The following is a 20,400-nucleotide window of genomic DNA, read 5'->3' on the forward strand; positions in this document are numbered from 1 at the left end:
GCGAATGCGCAGCCAGGGACAGAAAATGAAATAGCCAGGAAACCAAATGGTTGTAACTGCTAACCTTCATTGTAAGTTGCAATCAAGAGCCACTTAATTTTGGTCAGATTGAAGCACATAAGTTTAAAAATGAAATTAAATATTGCTTTCACCTGGGAAGCATGTGATCATTGCCCCACTTGTCTTTTCTGGTGACTGATTTACAAAACACAGGTCCAGCTGAAAAGGGACCTCCCCCTCCAGTACTGTAAAAAACTGACCAGGGTGCCTTATGTTCAACTACTGAAATTATAGGTTTTAGAAGATTTCTGAAACTCTTTTGTTCAGAAATCATTTCTGCCCGAATTGCTTTCAGATTCTGATTACACTCCTTCTCATGTTTGCCTCAGAAATTTGAAAGTTTTTTTAAATCCTCTTAAATAAGAGAATAGAAACAAGAAATTCTTGTCATTCTCATCTTTAAAGATACTCCACCTCTCCACCCCCCTCCCCCAAAAATTGATCTATTTTAAAGCATTCTAATAAAGTGTCTAAGAAACAATCCAAGTTTGCAGCAGGGAAAAAAATCCTAATGAATGTTACTGTCTCTAAATTCAATTTCAGAGCAATCCTGATGAAGTCACAAAAAGTTTACAAACCACCATCATGTCTAGTGCATCCACAGATTAACAACAACAACAACCAAATTAAAAAAAAATGCTGATTTACTCTGTTATAACAAAAAATATTTTGGGGGAAAGGTAAGACTGAATGTAGGCTCCTCATTGTTAAATACTGGTGTAAAATTAAACTAGACCCAATGTTGTGCTAGAACCACTTTAATATAATTATACATATCTGCCAAATCCAGGAAGAAAAGGTTTATGCATATATAACTTTTCCAGTTAACATCTGCAAGCATAAACAACAATGATCTCAGTTTAAAAATTTATCAGGGTGAGAGCCACTGACCAATGTCTGTTTACTGCTAGGCTTACCAACAGTAAGTTACAGATGAATGAGTGTCCTTTGTTTCTCTTCTCTCACTCTCCTTGTCCAGAGACATGTTGTCGTAAAGTTTCAGTGCAGCTCACCTCCAGCCAAAGGTAATCTTTTTAGATCTGTACTCATTCAGTTGCTCTGAATTTTGCTTATAATTATAACCTATTTAATCACAGAAGGGCCCCTGCAGAGGCGGGACCCAAGGTTGCATACAGTAACAGGAGATCACAGTTTTGAAGTCTAGCACGGATTAAGAACCACAGATGTACCATTTATATAGGACACACACTGATTGTCTCTTAAACTACATATTGAATCCTTATGAACATTATTTTTAAATAAAGTAGTGCATCTAGGACAATCAGTCGCACAATTCACACAGCCCTGAAAAGTTTTTCAGTGCCAACTACCAGTTGGTCATGAAACGTGAATGAGCTCGAGACACTGTTCATTCCTAAAATTCAACCAAGGATTGGCTAAAACATTGGATCACCTCTGCTTACAAAGGCTATGACCTTCCCTCCCTTCCCTCACGACTTAATTTTGTTTGATTTTATTTTTGGTGGTGTTTGGTTGCACATGGCTAGAATGCATTGGATCAATCACTTTGCAAATCAGGAAAACCAATGATCTAAAACTATGACAGGATCTTAAGTAGACTGGTTTGTCCATTTCAGGTTGCTGGTTGACAGGCCCCTCTAAGGCCTTTCACTTTTCCTTCTACGCCTCCCAGAACTTTGATCAGAGGAGTCTGAGCATCATCCCATCTAACGCTTTTAACCAATGCCTGGCTAAAACTGGAATGTCCAGCCCAGCATATTTAAAAATCACCCACAAAAAGAGGTTCTACAGGTCTTCACAAAACCTGAAATTTCCACGAGGATGTCTGGTCTTTATAATCCAAGCAGTCAGCATTGAAGTTAAGCTTCCAGGAGGCAGTTTGGTCCTTATAATCCAAGCAATCAGTAGTTGAATTAAAACCCAAGCTTGAAGCTCCATATCCCTGGGTGGAAAGAGAAGCTGGGGACTGATTGAGATGGCTGGTGACTGCATTGGTACCCATGGGACTGAGTGTGGCCCCTGGTCCAGGAAGCTGGTGGTGCATAGGGGTCAAATAAGATCCACAGTCCATGCCCCCAAAGTAGGAAGTTGAGCCAGCATATCCTTGACTATAACCTGAAGCCTGAGTGTAGGTCATGGGATAGGACCTCTGCATGCAGGAGGAGGAGGTGGACAAGGGGTCTGACAGTGGGGAGATGGAGGCGGGGCTCCAGATAGACACAGGAGCACTGCTGCTGGCAATGGTCGGGACTGAGGTGCTAGAGGAGGGAGTGAACTGGCCACTCGTTCCACTCTCTGAACTCACTTCCCGGGCTGGAGAAGTCTTCTTTTTGGCAGGTCTCACTTTGTTTTGACCTCCATTCTGCTGTTGCTGCTGTTGCTGGCGGCACTTAGCTCTTCGATTCTTAAACCACACCTTGAAAGGGAAAGACACTTCTTTACCATTAATTCAACAACCCCATGAAAGGAGTGGCTTCCCCATTATAAATCTGTCCCATATGAGAGATGAGCTAAGGAGACAATGCTCTGCTGCTGGAGACCTATTGAGCCATTCTCATAGTTGCTTTCAGAATTGTAAGAACATTGGAGGCTCTGTCTAAAAGCATTTTACCCCTCCTTGTTACTGACCCAGAACAATAAAATTTAGGATAATTCCCTGTCATATGGCTAATAATTTTCCATCTTGTTTACCTATTTTATCTCTACTACCGCTACACACGCGTGCACACACACACAGAGAGAGAGAGAGAGAGAGAGAGAGAGACAGAGAGAGAGACAGAGAGAGAGACAGAGAGAGAGACAGAGAGAGAGAGAGAGAGAGAGAGAAACAGAGAGAGAGAGAGAGAGAGAACCCTAACTGTATTTTTGAGACATTTTTGTAATGGAATAAATAGATGTCTATTGGAGGGAAATGCAAGAGAAAAGTGGGAAAATAATTCTACTGTTACATGTCAACAAGAGCAGCCTATATTCAGTTTACATTCCATCAAGGGGTAAAATGCTAATATGGAGGTCAGTCGCATCCCCTTACATTATGTCTCTCTTAGAAAATTCTCTAAGAAAGCTCCAAGAAGAAGATATTATCCTGTTGAGGAAATTAGTCTGAAATCCTGTTTATTGAAAGCTGCTCTGGGATAAATGGGGTGATCCATATGTTCTCTGTTTTGAACTCCAGGACAGACCTCTATACTGGTTTCCAGGATTAGAGTCTGTGTCTTCAGGGTGGCACAGCTATATATAGGTTCCGTTTCCTGTACTATGTTTGCTGGCTTGTCAATTTAAATCTCTGCCTGCAATTCTGAAAACTATCTTTTCATACTCTGCAAAGGACTAGCTATGTTTGGACAACTTCTCTTCCGGCTAAAGTCCTTAATATTTTTCTCCTCTTGAAGCAGCTCTCTGTAAGTATTGTAACTATGGCAAAAGGGGCACCCCAAGGCCACACTCAAAGCCAGGGAGAACCTTGGTTCAAGCTCCAGCTATAACTTCTTCCAACCCACTTTCAGAAAAACTTTTTTTCTGCTTTGGAGTTCTTGTTGATGTCTGCACTTTTCGCAAATAGTCCTACCAGAGGAACAGTCCCAGGACTGCACATGGGTTTGATGCTAAACACCTTCCCAAGAACTCTGTGGGTCTTCTGCTCCAGGGAGGAGGAAACTGACTTTCCCTTTCCCCTTTAGGCTCAAGTGGGAGGTGAGGAGTGCCAAGCCAAGGGGGTGTCACTGGGGACATTTTATAAGTATTTTATCTGTTAAATAGCCTAAAACTAGAAAATTCTGCTCAATCCCTAAGAAGTTAAAGAAAATACACTTTTATTGTGCTATCTTATTTAGTAAAAGCATTAGCTGTTCCTACAGCCTGGCTCTGCTTCCAATTTAGGTTATGACCTTGAACGATTCATTTGCTCTATTCCTTTACCGTACAGATATTTAGGTTATCTAAGACTCAAGCTTCTCCCACACATAAAAGTCTGTGAGAATAGCAGAGAATTTCTACACAGAGAACAAGGTGTAAGCACTACTGACAACCACTGAAATCTGCCTGTGGGTGGGTCTCTACCCAGCAGAGAAGGAGGGTTCTAAGACTTTGTCATGATAGACAAATTGCCAGTCTTACTTGGCAACCTTTGCTTATAGGATTAGGAGAGAATGAGAGGCCAAGGACAATAGTTCACTGGTCCCTGGATGTTCAGAGTTGGGATCCTACGAAGGCTTGGGGCTCTCTTGAGTCCGCTACAGAGACTATGTGTGGGGGTGGGCTTGAGGATGGCTCCTACCTGCACCCTGGACTCAGGCAAGTTGATTTTCAGTGCCACTTCCTCACGCATGAAGATGTCTGGGTATCGGGTCTTGGCGAACAGCGCCTCCAGCACATCTAGCTGCGCCCGAGTGAAGGTTGTCCTCTCCCGCCGCTGTTTCCGTGGGGTGGCTGCAGGACAAGAAGCCCAGAGTCCTTCAGGATGGGGGAGCAGTTTCTCAGTCACAGGGGTCTCTGTGGCTTCTCAACTCCCCAATCCACCTGTGTCCTGCCCAAGGCTCACCTGAGCCCTCAAGACCTAGCCTCTGACATGCAGGACACTGCCATCCCAGGGTAGCCCCCAGTCAGCCAACTTCAGAGACCACTCCCACTGGAGGGTCACTTGAAGAGAGCTAATGAAACAAATGAAATTTTTAAAAAAAAATTTTTAAAAAAATCCTCCAAAATCCACCGCCTAATGAAGTTAAAGATCTCCAACTGGGACCCTAGGAAGGAAGGCGGAGGAATGCGTATCCTGCTCACCGGTGTTAGCAAACCAAAGGTCTTTGTTTCTCCATCTTTAAAATGGGGACACAGCTCAAACTTCTACAAGGATTTTATAAAACAGAGCTGAATGAAAAGAAAGCATGGTGGGTTGTCACACCTTTGGGATTAGGCTGCGGAGATGCTAGGCCACGCTGAGAGATATAAAGGACACTCAGAGAGGAAACCTGGCTTCCCTGAGCTACTTCTGAGGAACTGGGCATTGAGACAGGAGGGCCAAAGGCCTCCTGCCCAAGCAACAAGAAAAGAAGCCTTCTCCACCTCACCCCAGTGCCTGTCCCGAGCCATTGGAATTAAGACTCAGCAGTGCGATTTCCTGCAACTGCTGCAGACACACCTCCTCACTTCTTCCCAGGGGGTCCTCTCCCTGGGCAGTCCACACTGGGTGGCTCTCAGCGACTTCTTCTCAAGGAAAACCCAGTGGGCATTTCGCCGAGGGTTGGAATGGGATGGTGTGGACTCGAGTCCAGTGCCCGAGGAAAGAGGGGGTTAATTCTGTGGGCAGGAGGCTGCAGGCTCACTTACCTGGATAGCCCACGGAGGGGTGCAGCAAGTCCATGCCCGAAGTGGTCAGACTCAGCCCATTGACTGCATAAGGCGGTTGCTTAAGATAAGACATCATGCTAAGGTTGTTTGGAGGCGCACAGTCGGCCCAAATCGGGGGAGAACCAGCCAGATGGTCTGGATTCGCCTGGGGTGGACAGGTCCAAGGTCGTTGGTGGGTGGCTTTGGAGTGGTGGAACTAAGGGCAAAGCAAACAAATAAACAGAGGAGCTGGTTTACTGCTTCGGAGACAGCAGCTCTCCCACGTTCCACCACTAACTAAAGAGCCCAGCCAGGCCAGGCAGGAGCTTTTAAAGGATTCACAGACACCCCCCTCCCCTCAACTTACCACAGCTGCCTGAAAACTGCAGGGAGACCAGATAAACCTGTCTTCCCCACCCCCACACTAAACTTAAAAAAAGAAGGAACCCTAAGAAAGCAATTACAATCAGCCTTCCCCCAGAACAAAACCTCACGCCTTCAAATGCACACCTCGCATTCCTATCCCAACATTTGCATAGGACTCATTGGCTGGCACTCGCTAATTGTCTCAAACAAAACTTGATTGGGGCCATTTGCAGAGACAAAGAACTCTTTGGCTAAATAAATAATGCTGATAACAAAGCCCATTGGTGAGAAACAAAGAAACAATTCAAGAAATCTACCTCTCCCCAGACTGTTGCCTTTCCATGGCAGAGATTTTAATTATCTTAGCTTTTTACCACTTTCAACTGCTTCTAACCTAAAACGTCAATGCATTTAACATCTAAAATACCAACTTGCTGAACAACAAACTTGAGAAAACTGCCCTGCCACTATTCTTCCATGTTTAAAGTCATTTCCAGTAATCATTTTCACCTAATTAGTAGTCTGGATAATTAGATTTCGAGGTAAGTAACAGATTTATTAGGGTTTTGGAGAACCTTGATTATATGTGTCTGAAGAACTAAAGCTAAACAAACAATCATTTAATTTTTAAGCAACACCCATCAACTATTTAAACATACTGCAAAAAAGTCATCAAGATTGGCACAAGGCTGGCCAGAAATTCTTTAGTAAAGTGAGAATCGCGGCAATCAGATAATAACAAGCCCACATTTGCAAGCACAGGGTGTGCGTTTGTAGTGCCAGCCGCTTCCATGTTGATCTAGATGTGTGGAGGCTGTGGATCTGTGGAAGCACATTTTCCGACATTTGGGTCCCCAGCAGCTGCGGTGCAGTTTCCTGTTAACTCGACTGCCTTTTTGCACATTTTAGTTTTGAAGGAAGTAAGTACATAAACACCCAAAGTTGTGAGACTAACAGAATTTCACCCTCCCTTTCAAGTTTCCTACAACAGTATAAAAGGAGCCGAGGGAGGAAGGGGAGAAAGCAGTTAATTTACTTTTTTCATTTAGGCTCTTCCCTCTCCTCCCTAGCAAAAGACCCCAAATAGGTGTGAATATAGGCTGGCAGCCCTTGCAAGTCTGGCTTTAATATTCCTCAAATGTGGTACTCATCCTGCAAGAATCTCTACTTCGAAACTTTGACACCAGGAGAGAATGACTCAAAATGGCGGATACAAGACTGGCAGTTCCCCCTTACTTTTAAAATAAGTCTTAGGGAGTTTTAAGGATCCTGAGTTTTCCAATTTACATTGCTTAGGACATCAAGACACAAAGTTCCACAAATGGACGTTGGTGAACTGCAACTTCTTGATTAAAATTCAGAGCACAAAGGCACACTTTTCCATTTAAAATATAATTTAACGAAATTTTATAAAAGTTCTTCTTGGGGAAGTTTGAAAACTAATTTACTCGCTCCTACCACAAATACTGTATAGTATTTGTTCTTCTGTTTTAAAGATGCAGTTATTTGGAGGCTGTGAAAATAATACTGCTTTAAAACAGTCATGTATTTCTTTAAATAGCACCTAAACTGGTGTTCTTTTTTTTTTTTTTTTTAATACAATCTTTCTGCCTTGTAAAGTTCGGAACTGCCAAAGAGAAACGTTGAATCAGATCAAGTGCACGCATGAGAAATATGGAAATGTTTTTACATGTCTAGCTCTCACCCAATTGGAAATGCCTGACACCCCATACAATAAAGTAGCACATTCCAACATAAAAAGCGGTCGGAGACAGAAAGCGCCAGGGTTGAGGTCTTTCTTGCAGCGCCTTTGCCCTCACATCACAAAACGGCTAAAAGTCTCAGAAGACACTATTTTCACTTTTAAAAGAAACGGGATAAACAACATCAAAGCCGCGGGGGTGCTCTCACCGGCCAGCCCAGGTACGCGCTACTCCAGGCAGGGGCGCTGGGCCCGTCCACTAACTCTCAAAGCCCGCGAGGACGCCTCTGACCCTTCCTCTCCAAGCACAGTCCCGAAGGGGAGAAAGAAATTACCCTTTCCAGACCAGACGCCTCGAGGACTGCCGGGGAGGCGAGCGGGCTTCCGGAGACTGCAGCTTGGAGCAGTCCGCGGCGGAGCTGCGCTCCCGGCGCAGGAGGTCGGTCCCGCCCAGCCCGCCCAGCCCGGCCCGCGGCCCCGCGCTGCCCGCCGCGGCTTGCGCAGCCTTATATGTAACGGTCAGCCCGAGCAATCTGTCGCTTCCCCTCCCCCTCCCCCTCCCTTGTTTTTTTCCTTCCAAGAAGCCCATCTACCAGTTGCTGTGTCCTCGCTCAATAATAATTACCTCGTCCGAGAATTAATTATAATAAATGTTTTCTTGATAAACTAACGAGATAATCCGAGGGGCACACGTCCCTTAATTACAGGCCGCCGCGCTCAGCTCTGCTGCTCGTCCTGGCTGATTAATTTTCTGCATGATGGAAAGGAAACAAAACTACGAGGACTGGCGACTGGCCTGCGGCTGGGACACGACGGCGAGAGGCGGAGGGAAGGAGGGAAGGAGGGACGGCGGCAGGGGAAGGCGCCGGGCCGCGCGGGCGGCAGGAACACGAGTGAAAGTTTGTGGCCGCGGGGAGCCAGCTGTGCCACCCGCGGGAGGCGGCAGGAGCGTGCCGAAGGTGGCCCTGCCCATTCATTACCGCGGGCGAGGGCCGGCCGGGCGCGGGGGAGCCGGGGAGGCTGCCTGCCGGGAGGAGTCTCTCCCGCACTCCCCGGCCGCCAGCAACTTGGGGCGGCTGGAGACGCCGGAGGGCCGGGAGCCCCGCGCCGGGGCTGGGGCAGGGCTCGGGCCGGCCCCCTCCGCGCCCCGCTCTGGCGCCCGCTCTCGGGACTCTGCGCGGCCCGCACGGGCGCTGGAACGCCGGGACCCCGAGGCTTCTGCGGAGCGTGCGGCGGACACGGCCCCGGCCCGGGCCCGGGACACTTGTGCCGGGTGCCCGAGCCCGGCCCTGCCTGCCCTGCCCACGCGGCTTCGTGGTCCCCACGCCTGCGAGGCCGAGGCCGAGGCCGAGCCCGAGCGCGGCTCTCCGGGAAGGAAGGCAGAGCCCGGCCCGCGCCGCGCCAGGTGCGCGGGGACCCACCACGCAATCCCCCGGACTCCGGCCTCCTGGCCTCGGCTGGGGCCCCGGCGGGGCCCCGGCAGGCGCCCTCCAGGGGACTTGGGAGTGGTGCTGAGGGGTGCGGAGAAAAGGGAGAGCTGCAGGCCTCGGGAGAGGCCGAGACCTCGCGGCTGCGGCCGGGAGAGGGGCGCGCAGGCAGCCAGGCCGCTCCCGCCGGCTAATTCGCCCGAGTCCGAGCTCGTCCTGAGGGACAGGGACGAGCGGGCCGACCTCACGCCGAGGAGCGCCTGCCTCGTTAGTATTACCATTGTTTCCATCCATCCACCTAGCTACGTCTGCATCTTTTTGTAACGTCCTTGGGATCCATCCAAACGACCCTCAACCAAATCTGGGGCCCAAAACGCAGAGGTCGCAGAGGTCGAAGGGAGAAGGCCAGGATGGCGTGGACGCAGAAACAAAACCACCCACGAAACCCCTCCCGAGCACCCAGATTAGACTCGCAGGCTTTCGACGAGGATTTGCAGCGGCAGCGACCCCAGGAGCGCGCTCTCTCCCTCCCTCCCGCTCCGCCCTCTCCCCAGATCCTCAGTTTTTCTCAGTGATCCTTACAGTATTACTCTTCCCAATTTGCAAGAAAAAAATACACCAGGTTTCAGAAGAACTCCACACTTGACGATGCGATGGCCCACTGGCGGGGTTGGACGGTGGAGGCAGACAGAGGGACACATCTCGACAGGGTACAGACAGGACGGACGGCACTTACCTTACAGCCGCATTGGAGGTTAGAAAAGAAAAAGAAATCCTTCAAAATCCCAAATATCCAGCTATCCTAAAAGAAATCAAGAGTATTGAGTTAGAAACCTTGCTGTCTTCTCCCTTCTGTAAAAAGTCAAACATAACCAAAAAAATTTTTAAAGAGTACAGGAAGTGAAGAGCGTGGCGCGAGTTGCAAACACGCGTGTGCCCTCCACGGTACATACAAGGTGGTCGTGGTGTGCGAGGGGTGCTCTCGAGATTTTTATTTTTAATCACAGTGGAAGGCGAGTTGGAGCTGAGGCCGGTTCCGCTCTCAGGGAGATTTGCTGAGAAAGCGCCTCTCTGGCAACTTTTTGACGCAAACTCTCCAACCAATGGCAGGGAGAGAATGATTGACACATCTAAGCCTGAGGGAAAATAATAAAAACACACAACGGGGGAGGAAAACAGGCCGCTGCTGCACTGGGGGACGACGAGCAGTCAACAAATCCAGGCCTCTGACATTACCAGAATGTTCTTGAAAGACACTGGGCTCCGCTTAAAATATACATTATGGGCCGGGGCATGTGAACTAATTGTGTAATTAAAATGATGGACAGGGAGATTTTCCCTCACCTTTGAGTCCTCTTCTTCCTCTGCACTCCTTTCCTGTCTTCCTGCTTCTTTTTATTTTAGGAAAGGGAGAAAGGACAACCTAGGAATGTAGATGTCCCGGAAGATGCAGACATTTAAACCCAAGCGGGAGAAGGATGGGAGTGGGGGCCGAGGGGTCCGCGCGCGGCCCTGCGAGGGGGCCAGAAGCGGGGAAGAGCCAGCCCGGAGCTGAGCGCCCGCGCTCCGCAGAGCCGGGCCAGGCGCACTGGGGCCAGGGCTAGGGGCGGCCGGGCGGGGAGGCTGGGGTGCGGGACACGGCCACAGACCCAGACACCAGCCCAGGAACAAACTCTTGTGAACTCTGCTCCTCTACATTCTTTAAGCGCTCGTCCCCAAGCGGGAGACCCGAGCTCCGGGTTTGGGGGAGCTGAGAACCCATGGCAGACGACGGCGCGGAGGAGCCCCCGATCTCAGCCCAGGGCGGGCTGGGGGACACAGCCGGGAGGCCGGGCCTGGCTGGCGCGAGCTCGGCGGAGCCCCGGAGAAAGAGGAGCCTGCCGCAGAACCGCCGCCTCCCGGCAGAACCGCCGGGCTGCGGCCTGGAGCCCCGGACCTGGCCGCCGAGCTGGGCCGAGCCGCGCGCAGCCAAGCTCTCGGCCCGGCGCTGCGAGCCCGCCCCGCGCCCCTGGCAAAGCAGAAAGCGCCTGGGCGGAGTGCTGCGGTGCGGGTGGGGGCCGGGCACCGCGGCTCGGGCGCGGCCGCCGGCGGGCTGGGCTGGGCTGCGGGCTGCGCTGCTCGCCCTGCGCCCCGGGCAGAAAAGGAAATACCCCCCCACACACACACCGCCACGGCAAGTGGGCCCCGGAAACAGCTCGCTGCCTTCAATTTGGGGACCTATGTTAATGAAGTTGGTAATTAATTCGTCGCTTTGTTGTCGGTTCTTACACTGTATGTGTAATCAAATGTGGCCGTCCTTGGGATTTCCAGCAATTAGCGAATTACGGAGAGCGCGCGCGGCGGAGGCTCCCGACGCCGGGTCGGGCTCGCGGCTCTGCCCGCGCAGGTGTCCCGGCCCCGCCGGCCGCAGCCCGCCCGCGAGGACCCCGGCGGCCGCGTCCCCGTCCCGGGAGGCACGACTTTCGGGGCCCGGGCTGGGGGAGGGTGAGTACGCGCCCCGCCCCCACCGTGCCCAACACCTGGCCAGGCCCCGCTCGTCCCCGGAGGGAGGGACGGGCCAGCGCCCCGGGCAGTGCGTCCCGGGTAGCGCGGGCTACCGGGACACTGCCGGTGCCCGGGTCACAGCCACGACGCCTGGCACCCGCGCCATCCCCTAGAGGACAGGCTCCTTGTGCCCCCCACCGGGAAGAGACGGGCTTTCCCCCAGTTTGACCGTAGTGACAACGAAATCATCAAAGAGAGAAAAAGGAAAATGAACTTCGTGGATCGGGCGCGGGGAGGCCTGGGGGCACTGAAGGGGTGTGGGCAACAGCAGGCGCGCGCGCTGGGGATTTCCTCGAAGTGAGAAGTGTCGGGCTGGGAGATCCCTCTGCGGGGAATCCCTGGAGTCCAGGGGGTGGTTTAGGACGTGGTCAGGTGCTCAAGCGGCCGAACCTCACGGGCGATGCGGGGCTCCTCTGGCCAGGGCGGGTTGCTACGCGTGGGGCGTGGGAGGGCATCCCCTTGGCAGCGCCGGCCGCACACAGTCCAGCTTCTCCGGTGCCCTCTCGTCTAATAACTTCGCCGAAACACCGGCCAATAAACCACGGGGTGGAAATGGACAGTGTTAAATAAACAAGGGTCTCTTTAAAATTCTCATCCACTTCAGATGTCTAAAGTAAGATTGTGATGATTTTGTCACGGTTTGGTAAATTTACCCCTTTAAGAGGCTTTCATAAATCCCAGAACACACCTTCAGCCAGATTTGAATATAGATTTAGGTTTTAAAACCCAGAAGCTGGAAACACCGCTTTATCAAAGAGAATTTCCCTTTAGCTTAGCAATGTGCTGAAGCTCTTAAAAAGATTGGATCTGAGAGAGAGGGTGAGAGAGGGAGAGAGACAGAGAGGAGAAAGGGAACTAAGGGAGACGGAGATGCAGACTGGGTGGGGGGCTTTCTGTTTCTTTCTAGAAGATTTCTGCCCAGACTCTGCAGCAGTTGGTAGCAGGCAAGCTTTCTCCTGGGTGTCACTTGGAAAAGTTGCAAAATTGCTCTTCACCTGTAAGAACACGCTCTTTATCTTCCAGTCTCTTCTTGTCAATTTGGAAACTGCAGACAGCCCGGCTCAGGTACAGTTTCCACAAACCCTCCTCCAGGTCAGGACAAAAGCCACGAGCTGGGGGTGGGGGCGCCGGGCTGTTTCACTGAAAACCTTAGAGGCTTGATGGGAGAAAAAGACTCGGGGATGAAAACTTCTCACTCTTGATTTCCAGTAAGTTCTTGAACTTCCAATATACTTACTGTCTGTTCGTTGCATTTCCTTTTGCTGTGTTTCACTTTCCTTCCCTGTGTCTGTCTGTCTTTTTTCCCTATAAATCCAACTTAAGATAGCATGCTTTGTATTTTTAAATAATTTTCATGAACAAGTGGATTGTTTTTTAACTGGCATGTGTAGATTATATTAGTATGCATATAAGATATAAGTATGCCCAAGCTAAAGGAAAAACAATACACAGGAAATCAAATTAGTTTTCAAAGCTTGCATGCAGTTTCCAACATACAGCTGATATTTATATTTTGAAAAATCCAGATTCATATTTAGCCCTAACTAGGCTGGCTTTCACCGCCCTACATGCCAGGCCAGTTTAAATATTCCAAACTTTCCCCCCCAAGTTTATTAACTATCAGGAGGGTCCGAGGGAGGAAGGAGAGAAGTAAGAAGAGATCCAGGGATTCTTCCAAGCTAATTAAAAAAGAAGGAGAAGAGCAAAACCTATATTCTGTGAAAACATAGCCTCTTGGGGGAAAGGAGCTAGTTAAGAGTCCCTGAACACTTACTTCCGAAAGATTAATATCCAATCTTTTCAGCAATTTGATGGATGGTGGGGGACCATGTTTTGCCTTAGAACAACCACAATAACTCTAAAAAAGCCATTTGAGTTTTAAATATTACTTTGTTACAAACTTCATCAAGATTAATTTTGATTAATTTTTAAATGCGAATTTAATACTAGCAATTTAGGCAGAATTGGGAGGAAAATATAAAGCAACAGATCTCTTATGAGTTAGGCTTGGGTAGCTCATTCCTTGTTTTGCAGTTGCCTCGAAAAAGAGTAAAGGAGGAAAAAACAACTTCAAAGATAGGATTGTGCTGTCTTGATAAAAGAGTAGGAGGCAAACTCCAAATGCAAAAAAGAGGAAAAGAGGACCATGTTGTTCCGGACTGAAATGGATTAAGATTGTGTGACAAGTGTGAGATGTGGGGCTGGGAGACATTTATAGCTGAGTGCGAGCCGCGAGCTATGCGGTTGCTCCGTCGTGTGGGCCAGGGGTGTGCACAGAGCAGTCGGGGTGAGGCAGAGGAAGCTAGCTGGAGTGTGAGAGATGGAGGTGTGTGTGTGTGTGTGTGTGTGTGTGTGTGTGTGTGTGTGTGAAGGACTGATGAATAGTGGTAGCTGTCAGTTTACATAATTTTCATCTCCTGGTCCAGAAGTTTTCTTGAAATCAATTCTACTGCAGGCAGCAGCCTTGAGCTTACAGAGCTGATATAAAGCAACCATTACAGTCCAATATCTTTCTTGCCTGTTTGCAAACTTCATTTAAAACTGGGGGGAAAAAGACCCAGGAATGGTTTTGTAAGAAAGAAAAAGAAGAAGAAGAAAAGAAAACCACAGTGAAGCTTTAAACTAGTTTGGATAAATCTCTAATCTTTTATTTGTAACCTTTTACAAGCTTTATTTCCCGTATATGAAAAGCTTCTTTCATATGGGCACGGCAGACTTTTCCTTGGGATTTTTAATTAGAGCCCATCAATTGTAGCCATATTTAAGAATCAATATAAAGTAATCCTTCGAGATGGGATAAGGTTTTAATCGAAAATCTAATTTCCCACTCTTTGCAGATCATTTTAGGGGGCTGGTTGATTCTTTAAAAAAGAGTTCAATATTTAAAAGACATAACACCTAAAACCCAGAAAAGATCATGTCTGCAAGAAACCAACTGATGCTGCCTTACAAAGAAAGTCTGTTGTCAGGAACTTTTTTTCCTACTTAGAAGAATTTGACATATTTTTCAACCACTGTTCTCTACTGTGACTCCTATGAAAGTGCACACATAGACTGGGAAGGGGAGAAGAGAAATTATTTTTTTTCAAAACGGTGTATCAGATGCAAAAAAGAGTAACCTAAATTTTTTATCAACAAAGAAAACATAGGTCTTGACAGATCCCTTCACTACATGCTCCTCAGTTCCCAGGATTACACAGTGAATAGCACTCACTTTTCATTTCTGTTTATAAATCCCAACTTCCCACTTTTATATTCAAGAATGAATATTTCTGACCAATTTTAAAACTTCACATTTAGAATTGACAGTCTTTTAAAACAATGAAAAAGTTGCTTAAAGGCATAGAATTTTGAATAGTTCTATCCGAGTTGCTGAATTCCAATTTGTGTTTTTTTAAAAAGGCAAATGAAAGGAGGAAGAACACAGACAAAAACTAACTGCAGGTGCATAGTCCTGACACTTTTTTCCCTCCCGAGTATCAAGTTGAGATATTTGGCCAAATATCTAAATCTTATCGTACATTTTCATTATTCACCACGTCAAAGATCTGCAGAGCATCTCTAAACTAGAAAGGACACCCTCAAAAGTTTACAGAGGTATTTTCAGACAGTTCCTGTGTTTGCTTTTGTTGTTATATCTGTTAAGTGCCTTTGAAAAAACCCCAAACTCTTCGTGCTTGCTTTTTAAAATCTGAACGAAGTACGGTTGAACATGTTTGATACTCATGATTTTGTCTGCAGAAATTTCAGTTCATTTAAAAGCCTGGCGTTTAATACCACATGAATTTTAGAGAAACCCTCTTGTATTTCTCCGTAATCGTGTCTAATGAAAACCTGGGATTTTCCACTATTAAAAAAAAGTGAAAATATAATGCATCTTCATTAGGAAAATTGACTGCTGTGCTCGCGACGGCTCTTAATTGAAAAGGCAACCTATTTTAATGGTGTGGTTGAGCAGAAGATTACATACTTTATCCAAACACAAAGACAATTAATAATGAGAAGCAGGCTGCTGCCATTAGCTCTAATGCAGTTGCATCAATGTCAGCGAAAAGTGCTCGTACCTGAGACGCTCCGTGCAAACTGCCTGGCTCCCTCCTTCCCAAATTCACCCACTCCCGACCTGGGCTTTCTCGGGGTGCAAAGCGCCCGCGCCGGCTGTGCTCCCGCGGGCTCCCAGGGCCGCGCGCGGGCCGCCCGCCCTCCCCGCGCCCGCGTCCCGACCCGGCCCCGCCCGAGGCTCCCGCTGCCGCGGTGCGCAAACCTCGCGCCCGTCCGCTGCGCGCGCGGAGCCCGGAGAAGGCGGCGGCCCGCGCGCCGGGGACGGCTGGGGACGCTAAGGGCCACCGGCTCCGCGCCGAGAAGTTTGACGGAGACAGTACTGGGTTCCTCAGAGACGGCTCTGCTCTGATTCCTTTCTGGGAAAGTTATGGGGGATGGTGTAAAATCGAGGCTCTGTTCGGCGAGCGCCTCCTGAACGCAGTCTTCCGGCCGAACAACCAACTTTCCCCCCGCACCCTCCCGGACCTCGACCGGGCCACGAGCTGTGCGCGTGTGCTCGCGCGCGTGTCGGTGCCTGCGCGCGCCCGAGGACGGAGAGGGGGCGTCCGGGCTCGTGGGGACCCAGCATGTCCGCGCTGCGGGCCGGGAGGCCACGGTGGCCCACGAGGACCCAGGGGGCCGGCTGGGGACCCTGGCGGAGCGGGCTGGCGCCCAGTGCGAGCCTGGTCTGGGCCCGGGCATCCTTCGGTGGGACCTTGAGGGCTCTCCCTGCCCTCCCGGGCCACCGGCTCCCAGAGGCGGCACAGGTTGGGCCCAACTCCCAAGTGGCGTCTGCAGGAGACGCCGGCTAAGGGCCGGGCCCAGCGGGCTAGGGTAGCCCAGGCAGCCTCTCTGTTCCTCTGCTGCGGCCTCCCGTGGCTGGGCGTGCACAGGGCGCAGCTGCAGGTTCGGGGCGCACCCAGACTAGGCCGGGCGTCGCGTCCCTTCACTCAAAGGCTGTGGGGAGCCGCGCTTCGGGGCATTCTGACCCGGCTACTCGGCTACTCGCGTGGCCCAGCCACACGCAGCGCCTGGGAGGTGTATTGAGGGCCGGGGCCAAGGAAGAGGGTCTAGAAGAGGAGGGAGAGGGTAGACTGACTTCCCAGACCGCCCGAAGGGTGCCCACACAGCGCTCCAAGGGAAAGAAGAAACGAGGGCCCCTTTGTCCAAGATCCAAGGTGACACCTTTCCCTGCCTTGAGCCCCGCAGGAAATTTCCTTCCCCTGGATGCCCACTTCCCTCTGCAGCCCTCAGCGGCCCACAGCCAACACACCCGATTTCCCGCCTGCTTCTGCCCATTCATCTGCAGACTTCCTGCAGACTCGACGCTTTTATGCTTCTCCCGTGGTCGGGAAGCCCCTAGAAGGCTCTGAAGACCAGCAGGCTGCAGTTTTCCGTGAGTTCTCCAGGCTCCTCTGCTCCCTCCCCTAGGGCAGGTGGGTCTTTAGGTGGTGCTAACCTCGGGTTGAGGAAAGCCAACTCGGAGCTACAAGGTGTGATCCAGGAACCTTCTGGCTCCTTTCCCACCTCAGTGGCTGAGCAGTCTTCCTGCACAATGTATCCAGAGCTGTCCCTGTTCCTTAGCATTTTTCAGATGGCAAAAGTACAGTTCTCCAGTCACTATTCATCAAGGAAGCCCTAGTGTCTGCTTTTGGTGAGGGCCAGTGTGTGGGCTGAGGATTACCAAGGAGGGGACCAGTTCTTCTAGCCAAGTGACAAGTGTTTCTCTTTGGGGATGCTTGAACTCTAGGTGTTACTTGCACAACTTAAGAGCAACAGCAGACTCTCCTGTGTTAGTGGATCTGTTTCTTGGCATTTAACCTATGGGTGCTTGGAGGCATCTTTTTAGCACGTGTCTGACTTTGGACATGTGCTCAGTAATGACATTCTTAATCATTTATTGAATACCATTTAAGCTAGTTCAGCAATACACGGTAACTCTTAACCTAAATGCCAGTTCCTGGCAGCTTATTCACCTAGTGAACAAGCAAAAGTCAAAGATGTAATTGCTTCCAATATTTAGCTCCTGAGTATGACAATTAAGGTAATTGATTTAAGGGACACACCAAATGTGGATGGTGTATTTTGGGTTACTTTACAAAAAGCAGTTTCCTTTTGGCTCTGACCTCTTGTACTGGATGTACAAAGTATGTCCAGACACAGAGAGCACTCAGGCATAGTCTTGTAGCTGCTGAGAATCAACAAACGAGGGGCTTGAGTGTATCCTGATCTTTTCTTACTGTTTCACAAGGAAACAAAGTAGGAACAGCCTGGATGAAGACTTTTTCTGACAAAGAAACAACCTATAGTCTCTAGATATTCACCACAAATGAATTCACTGCAAGTTAAGTTTTTTCCTATGAAAACATAAACACTCCAGTTAGAGCCGAATGCATCCCAGGCAAGTGCTCTATCATTGAGCTACATCCCCAACCCAATCCTATCATCTTCCCAAAATGTCTCACAAGGTCCTGGTAGTTGGCTCTGTGTACTAGTAGCCAATCACAGAATCCTGGTGAAGCAAAAACACATTTTACATTTAAATTTGGTAGTGCATTTGGATCAGTTTGTTCCATTAACTAATTTGTCCACTCATGGTGAAATAGATACATTTTTTTCACATGCAATATTTTTCATTGAAGTGCCTGATTAACTAAAAATGTGTGATTATCAATACAAAAAGTCTATAGAAGCAAGCATGGTGGTGCATGCCTGTAATTCCAGCCCTCAGGAGGTTGAGGCAGGAGGTTCATTGCAAGTTTGAGACCAGCTGGGCTAAAAAATGAGCTAAGTCCAGCCTGAACTGCATAGTGAGACCTTGTCTCAAAAAACCCAAAAAAGTCTATAAAACACAACCCCTCCTTTTTTTGCAGTGGGCTATAACATGAATTCACATTCACTTATGAATTTGTTGAGCAAGCATTGCTTGTATGAGTTGATTATGTCTAGAGACTTCTTAGGACCAAGAAGTAAGTTATTTTATTTCCTCATTTCAAAGAAGCGTGTACCTATAACAAACATTTGATGTAAAAGTTTACATTCTCTACCTTCTTCTGGAAAAGCTGAGTCCAGGAGGGATTTGCCACTGCTCCAGATAGAGTATGGGTGCCCATCATCCCCAACAGCCTTCTGGGAAAAGCTACAGGAGCCGTTTTCATGAAATGACAAAGTACATGACTCTTAATGTTCAGATTAGATTTGTTTCCAAGAATAGAATCAAAAGTCAACTGAGTATGTGATTTACTATGTGTTTGACTAAAGTCTGTGCCTCCCAGGAGAAAATAATTTTTCGATAGGAATAAAAAAACCTTTAGATTTGACTCTATATTCTTTTAGCCAATATCTAAAAGAGCCTGTATGTGTATATGCCATAATATTCTCATCTCTAAAAGAAAGCAAAAAGTATTCAACATATTATAGATACGACTTTCTAAAGCTAGAAATAAGTATTATTCCTAAATAAATAAATACTTATTCCATATTTATTTGTTTTGTGGCATTTTAGCTTCAATTGCTTGCCAGTTTTAGAAAATTCTGGGTTTTATTTCTCTTCAAATTCTGGATTCCTCATGTAATAACTTATACTTTTTCTTACCAACACTCTCTTTATGTACTTACTATCTGTAAAACAAGTATTATCATCAATTTTCTGTATATCAATGATAAAGTTCTTGAATGTGGTGATCAAATGACAGATTAGAATTGAGTCTCCATAGAGATGACCATGTATGAAGTCTTTTTTTTTTTTTTTCTGATGAACTCTGTCTAGAAGGAGGAATTAAATGCTACCTCATATAAAGGAATCTTACTGATCTATGTCTTCTTGGACACATTAGAGTATTATCTTTACCAGTAGCTGTTTTATCCCTGGGGAAGACATGTGGGTCATGCATAGCTTGTGGTCTGTATAGACGTCATACTGATTAATGTTCTTCATTCAAATTATACAGAAGGTGTTTTTTTCTCCTGAAACATCAAAAAATTAATTCTTTTCCTTCCTAATTTGGCCTCAGATTTCTTTTACAGAGCTAAAAGGCTCTGAGAGCCCTTTTGTTCTTGAGCTGTTTATTTGGGTGTCCAAGGTATGTGTTTGTTCCAAGGACTGCAGTTAGGATTTTAAGAACCAAAGATTCTTCAAACTAAGCCCCTGTATTCTTTAGACCACCTTACCAGCTTAGATTGTACAATCTTAAGAATGAAAAAAAAAGTATTCATGAGATTAGGCAGCTATTTATATTATAACTATGGATTTATTAAATTTAACTGGCAAAGAGATCTGTTGCACCTAAAGAAGGTGAAATGCAGGCTTAAAATATTCAGGAACATTTAATTTCTGATTCTCTCTGCAGGTGGGGTATGAAGTAGAATGCTAGGGTTACTGATGCCAGAGGCTTGCCTGATTTTACACTTCCGTGAGGGCGGTGGCAACAGGAAGGGATACTTACTACAGTGCCACGGGGCTTAGGGAAAGATCTAGTGGTTTTAAGGAGGGCAGTATTTATCTTATGGAAAAGGGCGAGTTTCTGATGCCCAAAAGATACACAAGAAAGATGATGCAGTGCAGAGGAAACGAGAATCTAGACTCCATCAGCAGCCTCAGCCCGTGACAGACCCAGAGGCAACTCCAAAGCCACCAGGGCAACTGCCTGTTCAGTTTGCCAAAGAGCCAGATGCTGTTGCTTGGAAGAATCTCTTCCACAGCTTGATGTCTGGGCCTGTGATTGCCATCCAAAGAGCAGTGGTGAGCATGCTGGGACGAATGCGATCCGGCATCCCACGACAGTCTCCTTTTTAAAGCAGAGTCATTTTAAACTCAGTAAGTTTTAAAACTCATATTTTACTTTATTAAATTTAAAAAGAAAAACGGGAGATAACAATATAAATCAAGGCTATGCCTTTAGTAAAATAAATCCTCTTAAAACTTCATTTTGCTGATGGGTCATATTTAATTAT

The 20,400-nt window shown here is 48.0% G+C and overlaps 1 protein-coding gene and 1 long non-coding RNA gene across 7 annotated transcripts in view; one reads left to right on the top strand and one right to left on the bottom strand.

Annotated features, from left to right (window-relative positions):
• Window positions 1-802: 802 nt before the first annotated feature.
• Window positions 803-9,947, bottom strand: Otx2 (orthodenticle homeobox 2). Of its 5 annotated transcripts, XM_063241324.1 has the most exons (5): window positions 9,816-9,947; window positions 9,599-9,664; window positions 5,368-5,584; window positions 4,319-4,494; window positions 803-2,458 (listed from the first exon to the last, which is right to left on the bottom strand). In XM_063241324.1, exons 3-5 carry the CDS (start codon window positions 5,462-5,464, stop codon window positions 1,838-1,840), a joined length of 894 nt encoding a protein of 297 aa, XP_063097394.1. In that variant the 5' UTR covers window positions 5,465-5,584; window positions 9,599-9,664; window positions 9,816-9,947; the 3' UTR covers window positions 803-1,837. The 5 variants fall into 5 exon arrangements, with proteins under 5 accessions (XP_063097394.1, XP_063097395.1, XP_063097392.1 ...); XM_063241325.1 differs by lacking the exons at window positions 9,599-9,664; window positions 9,816-9,947 and adding an exon at window positions 8,061-8,251; XM_063241322.1 differs by lacking the exons at window positions 9,599-9,664; window positions 9,816-9,947 and adding an exon at window positions 7,771-7,926.
• Window positions 9,948-10,074: 127 nt separating this feature from the next.
• LOC134474232 (uncharacterized) overlaps window positions 10,075-20,400 on the top strand; it is a 192,740-nt gene continuing 182,414 nt past the window's right edge. For both annotated transcript variants that reach the window (XR_010044952.1, XR_010044953.1), the window contains exon 1: window positions 10,075-12,471. This is a non-coding gene — a long non-coding RNA (uncharacterized LOC134474232). The remainder of the gene's footprint in view (window positions 12,472-20,400) is intronic.

This window comes from Cavia porcellus, unplaced genomic scaffold, assembly GCF_034190915.1.
Source record: "Cavia porcellus strain 051 isolate PalLab524CR breed Dunkin Hartley unplaced genomic scaffold, mCavPor4.1 scaffold_31, whole genome shotgun sequence".
Taxonomy (NCBI): domain Eukaryota; kingdom Metazoa; phylum Chordata; class Mammalia; order Rodentia; family Caviidae; genus Cavia; species Cavia porcellus.

Coding starts and splice junctions, on each gene's coding strand:
- Otx2 (XM_063241324.1), bottom strand. CDS start 5,464: ATGATGTCTTATCTTAAGCAACCGCCTTATGCAGTCAATGGGCTGAGT. Junction 4,495..5,367: donor CCCCTCCGTGGGCTATCCAG/GTAAGTGAGCCT, acceptor CCCATCCTGAAG/GACTCTGGGCTTCTTGTCCT. Junction 2,459..4,318: donor TGCCTGAGTCCAGGGTGCAG/GTAGGAGCCATC, acceptor TTCCCTTTCAAG/GTGTGGTTTAAGAATCGAAG.